The sequence below is a fragment of the Lytechinus variegatus genome, chromosome 1, assembly GCF_018143015.1.
Source record: "Lytechinus variegatus isolate NC3 chromosome 1, Lvar_3.0, whole genome shotgun sequence".
In the NCBI taxonomy this organism is placed as follows: domain Eukaryota; kingdom Metazoa; phylum Echinodermata; class Echinoidea; order Temnopleuroida; family Toxopneustidae; genus Lytechinus; species Lytechinus variegatus.
The window spans coordinates 19,890,842-19,897,977 of record NC_054740.1 but is presented as its reverse complement, the minus strand read 5'-3'; the positions used below and the strand labels follow the sequence as shown (position 1 = coordinate 19,897,977).

Here is a 7,136-nt window from a genome sequence, read left to right as displayed (position 1 = left end):
GAGAAAAATCACAATATCTTGACATTTTTCCATATAAGAATACTAATTTGCATATTATGCAAATGAGGTAGATTTTTTTCACTTTTGATTAAAAACATTGATTGAAATTATTCATCATGAATTTTCACTCAAACAAAATTGTTTTGGACCCTTAATTTGTAATTTTTTGTACTATTTTCCTTATTTTTCTAACTTTTTATGGCTAATTTGCATAGTATGCAAATTACATAAATTTCCACTTCTTGGATTTTTGGGGACTTTTAGTATGTTGTTCAGGGGACCTTCCTGGAAAGCATTGCAGTGGAATATCCAGTGTTGTAATTAGTGGTGGGTCAAACCCTATATTGACTGGACTAATGTGCCCTGCCCCCTTCAAAATAAATCCTGGATCCGTCCCTGCACTAATAGACAGAATAACACCCTGTCACATGATGCAGTTTTGAACAACCAGTGATAATCTTCAATACTTGCATTTAATTTCAATACTGTAAAACATTTTTACAATCACACACAGAGATATATATTACCCACCAGTTTGGAGTAATTTCAATTTGGAAAGAAATAATAGGAAAGACCTGAAATTTAATGACCCATATTCTGAACTCAGGTTTAACTTAGACCGTGGTGACATGGTCAACTCCATGCTAAAATTATGAGAAGCCAAAATGTTAAGATTTTATTTACATTGCATCCTTTTTATGTTAATAACATTCATTCCCCCATGCTTAAATATTTTTGAAAACTATTATTAATTTCACAGTTGTGAATGATTGGAATGTGAAATAAGCTGATAAATTCAACTATTTCTCTTGTTGTGTCATAGATCTGGCTATCCATAATCACAGCTAAACCAAAACTTTAAACCAGAGTTTGAATTAAACCCAAGTTCAGAATACAGGCCCATGTGAGTTGAGAAAAAAATATATATTTAGGTCTACTAAATTACTATTTAGTGATTACAGGACAGCTATATTTTGCTGGCAAAATGCCAAGGTGGTAAACCTAGACAAAATGTTTCCCATGTAATTGGTTATATACCAGCTTGGCATTTTGCCAACAAAAAAAAACTGTCCTGCGAAGTTCCTACAGGATTTACAATAACAGAAATACTACTATTATAAATAGTAGTATATTACATAAAAAGATTTTAAAAAATTTACATTCATGGCTTTCCACAGTTCATGCTAATTGAGAGAATATCAAAATGGTGACCAAATTACTTTAGTCAACAATGAAAATAAAATCTAAAAGAAGAATCAAAACAAAACGAATAGCATCATAGATACATTACAGAACTGATAATTAGCACAAACAATTGCAATCAATTGTGGACTATAACTTAAAAACAGCACAATGATTAAGAGTAGGCAAGTCTTCTATGATCAAAACGAGTAATACTGTTATTCTACGTTGAGAAAAATCATTTAAAGTTTAAAGAGAAAATACATTAAGAATCCCTGAAATACAGATACCTTTGGAATATCCATATCTTCGTTGATAGATTGCATACTAACAACAATACATCATTATGTGACCACATCACAAGTGGTTTATCCTGATCTGCAATGAAATAGTCAACTTGCTTCAACTATCCTGCATCTGAATCTATATGAGTGAGCACTCCTATGATATGCCGCCATCACTAAATATAAAAATTTTCAGCGGTAGCCTGGACCTACTGACATACATTTAGACCATAGGCCTACTGACAGTGTCTTTTAAGATTCGTCTAGTGAACCCCGCCATCCCACCGCCACCACTTCAGTACACTCACATGCACAAAAAAATAAAAAAATATTGCAGTCGATTACTTCAAATAGATTATCTGTGACTGCAAAGTCTTCTTATTTAAAGAGAAATTATATTTCTTATTATTATAAAACATAAATTTTGCAATGAGGGAGATGACAACCCTTTCTTCTTAACTCCTCAACCTGTGCCAGCAGCATTAAACTTAGTGTATGATAGTGGGGATTATTTTTTTCAATTGATGATACACAATAATCAATAAAATCAATCGTAGGCATCAGCTCTATGATCAATTACCAAGCTTTATGTCACAGGACCCATTCATGATGACAATATGCCATTTCTTTTACATCACTGAATAATGAAACTAATTGTGGTGGTCTTGAAGGCCTTATAACTTAGGGTGATTTGTTGATGAAACATCCTGAATCTTATCAAGGAGTCTGTAATAGACAATCTTTTTGACTTCTTCAACTCCTGTCTGAAGCTCAAGTTCCTCTGAGTTTTGAATCCGAGTGTCCAATCCTTGAAGAATAGAAGCAACCTTATTCTCCCTCGCGCAGATCACAAATGGGAAGGAGAACTTCTCACGGTACATGGCATTGTTCTTATTGATCTGGCTGAATTGTTCTTCAGTTAATGATGATAGACCTGCACTAGCTTGTTCTTGCTCGGATTCTAATGAAAGTTGGCCTCGTCGTGCACGCTTTCCAGCAAGGCTAGGAAGACATCGTAATATTGACTGCTTACCTATGAGAAAAACAAAGAAACAAAGTGTGCTCCACAGTTAAAATGAATTTGCCGAGTTTTTTTTTATATGTTCGTATTATTAAATCATCAACATACAAAAAATTGAAAAAAAAATAAGATAAAATAAGGGAATAAAGAGAAAGCAGAGCTCCATGCACACGTATCATTTCATTAAAACAATATGTTTTTATGCATTTGCTGCGTTGCTTTGATACTTACAGGCCAAATAGGTAACAAAAAATAGACCACATAACACCACTGACTATTAAGTATTACATTAAAAAACATTACTGATCCAATGCTTATACAACTACATGTTCATTATTAATATGTTATATACATTTGTACATATTACCTCGTTAACTTATATCTAATGCATTGAATGCAGAAATAAAAGCAATTAAACCAATGAATATAGCAAGACCATATCATATCATGGCCACAAAATGTCATTTTGTTTACAAATTTTCATTCACAGATGATCGAATGGTATACAAATAATCCACATTATATGACACCTAGATCTATAGATCATTGTCATTTGATTGGTGTATCGATATCGATCATTTAGCCCATTCTATAATGACGTCAACAACCGTGCAAATTTAGATCCATTCATCGTGCAATTGGATCTATTAGTCAGGTCCAAATTTGAGAAAAGTAGACTGCCTTAGGCAAATCGTGTTAATGCTGAATTGAGAAGTGCTTTAACATAATTTGAGGGCGCTGAGTCCAAATTTGCTGTTTGCCAACCTTGATTTTGATGTTAAAATCCTCAAATTGGCAAAAACAAAATGACCGCCATTCTACACCCATTTTTACTCTATTCTGACCCCCAAAACTTGTAACAAAAGTGTTTGTCAACGGTTTTTGGTACTATTTGATCTCAAAAAATAACATACTAAAAATCCACCAAAATCCGTATCCGGGAAAGTGGTTATTTACAAGATGGCGTCTAAGATGGCCGACATTAACTGAAAATTAAAATAACCGGCACTTTATCTACCCTAGACTCCTTTTTCGGTGCATACATGTATTCAATGGTGGAGGGCGAAAAAGGAAAGAGTGAACGTAAGCACTCTAGGGTACCTGAAAATCCAAGATTGCGTAATAATGGCTGCCATGGCCTAAAAATTCATAATTCATCTGTTACGTATTTTAGCGTCTTTTATTTGGGTTGTATTCATTGGTGATTTCAAGGGTCAAGAAGTAAACCGGGACAAGTTACAAGGACAGTCAACAGTCCACTATGTCCAAAAATCCAAGATGGCTTTCAAAATTGGAGTCTAAAATAGCTGTTGTTATCTAAAAACCCCCAAACCCGACATAATTTGTTTAATACCTGCCTTGGGCATATGTTGGTGTCTAAACCATGGTTTAATGGGTCAAGAAATACGTTGGGACAAGTAAAAAAGACAGTCTATGCTCCTCCATGTCCAAAAATCCAGGATGGTTTGCAAAAATGGAGTATAAAATGTCTGTCGTTATTTACAAACCGACACAGTTTGTTTAATAACCGCCTGGAGAATATGATTTTTTTTGTATAACGCATGGTTTAAAGGGTCAAGTTACAAGGACAGTTAGTGGTTCCATTATGTCCAAAAATCCATAATGGCTTCCAAAAATGGAGTCTATATTGGCCGTTCTCACCGAAAAACTGACATAGTTTGTTTAGTATCAGCCCGGGGTATATGATTTTGGTGTTTAACCCATGGTTTAAAGGGTCAAGTAATAAATAAGGACAAGTTACAAGGACAGTCAGAGGACCAGCATGTCCAAGAATCCAAAAAGGCTTCCAAAATTGGAGTCTAAAATGGCTATTGTTAACTAAAAACTGACTTAGTTTGTTTAATATCCTCCTGGTGTGTATGATTATGTTGTCTAAACCTTTGTGTAAATGGTCAAGTAATACATTAGGATAAGTTACAAGGGCAATCAATGGTCCTGTATGTCTAAAAATCCAAGATGGCTTCCAATTAAGGAGTCTAAAATGGCTACTGATACTCAAAAATTGACATAATCTATTTAAAATCCACTTGGGAAATATGATGTTGGTGTCTACACTATGGTTTCAAGGGTTGAATAATACTTTTGGATTAGTTACAATGGTATAAAGCGGTTCATTTCGCCTATTATTTAAAGTTGGCTTTCAAAGTGAATCTTAAAATACTTCCATCAGCTAAACATAGTCATAATTAGGTGAACAAAATATTCACTACATGTATTGTGGTTTGAAGGCTGAAATAATAAATCGGAACAAATAAAATAGATGGTCAGTTTCCTTTTCGTCGTAAAAAGTCCAAAGCGACTTCTAAAATTGCGTGAAAATGACTGCTGTCCCCTAATCATGAAACCATAGGACAGTCCTAAACACAAAAATGACGTGTCATGGAATACTTATCAGTGAATTATGGAAAGTTTTAGGTGAAAGTGTACCTTATTCTTTAAAGCTTGTTTTTGGATGTTTACTTATTGTTGCACCACCACCTAATTATGTCACTAATTCTTGTAAAACATATTTTCATGAGTCTTAGAAACAGAGACACCAAAATTTGGCACTAGATGAGATATGAAGTATAGTCATTTTTGTAACAATGGTAGCCAATTTGAATGTAATTTTTGGAGTGTTCTTCAATTTTTGGACAAAATGGACAACAGTGGTTCCCTGTAATCTCTTCACCTACATGTATATCATATGACCCTCATGAGAAGGCACAAAAATGTTCTTACATTGTAGGTAGATAGTATATGAACTTTGCAGCCAGATTTTTAAGAAATAGCAACTATTTTTAAGCCATCATTATTTTTTTTTTTGGGGGGGGGAGGGGGGGGGGGCAAAACTGCACCACTGATAAACCTTGAAATTTTTCCAATGGAACTTTTCCCTTTGGTATCATGACTTTTTATATGTTTTATTTCATTCTCGGTAGACCTCAAAGTTATTTCTACCAGGTGGATATTATATGAATTTGGACCATTTCAAAGTTACAACGTCCATTATAGACGCAATTTTGGAAGGTAATCTTGAATTCTCTGAGACACTCATTATCTTGTAAACATGTCCTGATTCATTATTTGCCTTGAAAGCTTTTTGATGATTTTGATTTTGAGGATTTACTTTATTTTTGGAGTTGATAGTACACGATTGCCGTTGTGGACGCTATGTTGGATTTCCCGGTAACCTTGACAACGTTTTGTTACTATAACCTGTGTCAATAGACTTTGTTTAATCCTAACATGCCTAAGTTTCATGAAATAGACATCTAAACCCTAAAAGTTATGAAATTTCACAAACTTAACCTCGGTTAAGATTTGATGTTGACTTCGCCGCCGCCGTCGGAAAAGCGACGTCCATGTCTTGCTTCTGCTATGCGGGCGAGGGAAAAATGGCAGACACGTTAAAGATATCCATTGTGAATATGCCAGCATTGCCCCCAAATTATCAAACATTTTGCCATATTCTTTATCAAATCAGCAGCTGTGAATAATGGCAGCCATCTTGGAATTATAGATGGCTAACGAATCAATCGGACACATTATATTTGCAACCCTGGGTATCAAAAGTATAAACGCATAGATCCCAATTTTTTAAATACAATCACCCATAAAAAATCGTTTGATATGGGAAACTGCTTTAAAAATGCCGCCATTTTGTTTTTTGCCGATTTGAGGATGAAAACGTCGGAATCAAGCTTGGCATACAGCATTTTTGGGTTTAGCACCCCTGAATTACCTTAAAACAATTGATAAATCAGCATTAACACATAATGCCTAAAGCACCTTTTCTGAGCACATTTTTTTAAATCTGGACCTGACTATATACGAATTTGTCCATTGCACTCGCACACCAAGACTGCAGGCCATGCTGCAGACTACACTCGTGTTTGCAGTGCGCATGTTGTATGTATGCGATACAACAGACGGTCCAAGCTTGCACTATCCTCGTATCAAACCATGACTGGTCATTAGTAAATCTAAATGCCGAAAAATGACCAGTCACATGAACACATATGACTGATGACATCATTTAGATTGGACACAGTGTTATCTTTATCCTTACCAGCCGCTGGCAATGAATCCATGAAATCACAGAAGCACTGGTGAAGATGGTCCAGGCTGCGAAAGGGTCGATATGACCACACTGCTCCGGCTATTAACATCCCGTGCTCAACAATGTTCCTGAAATTCTCAATGAATTCCTCGTATCCCTGCTGGTTCACTGCTTCCAAGCTCAATCTTTCGGCCATTGCTTGTGAATGATCAGGGTCTATAATTTTGAAAGGAATACAAAACAAAGAATATTCACTGATCAATAGTGTAGATTTCAACTTTAAATTCAAATTCAAATTTATTTCCATTAAAAAATATTTCCAAATTAAAAGTATACGTATATACAAATCATTGACATTAAAGATAAATTACACGTGGAGGGGTCAAAGAAAGCATAACTGCTTGTATAAATTGGCCCCTAAAGTATAGAATAAATCATATTAATACATGTAAAGTAAACAAACAATATGATCATAACATAATTACAAATACGTCTAAGAGAAGGGGGGGGGGGTGAAAACAAATCATTACAATAAATGGAAAGCCGTGTTTAAAAGTGTTTTGTTTTGAAGACATGCACTTTTAAA

General features: G+C 34.8%; 1 protein-coding gene across 1 annotated transcript; it reads right to left on the bottom strand.

The window, feature by feature from the left end:
* Positions 1-366: 366 nt before the first annotated feature.
* Positions 367-6,771, bottom strand: LOC121408511 (2-oxo-4-hydroxy-4-carboxy-5-ureidoimidazoline decarboxylase-like). Its single transcript, XM_041599997.1, has 2 exons — positions 6,560-6,771; positions 367-2,499 (listed from the first exon to the last, which is right to left on the bottom strand). Exons 1-2 carry the CDS (start codon positions 6,744-6,746, stop codon positions 2,141-2,143), a joined length of 546 nt encoding a protein of 181 aa, XP_041455931.1. The 5' UTR covers positions 6,747-6,771; the 3' UTR covers positions 367-2,140.
* Positions 6,772-7,136: the final 365 nt, after the last annotated feature.

Coding starts and splice junctions, on each gene's coding strand:
- LOC121408511 (XM_041599997.1), bottom strand. CDS start 6,746: ATGGCCGAAAGATTGAGCTTGGAAGCAGTGAACCAGCAGGGATACGAG. Junction 2,500..6,559: donor GGATTCATTGCCAGCGGCTG/GTAAGGATAAAG, acceptor TTTTTCTCATAG/GTAAGCAGTCAATATTACGA.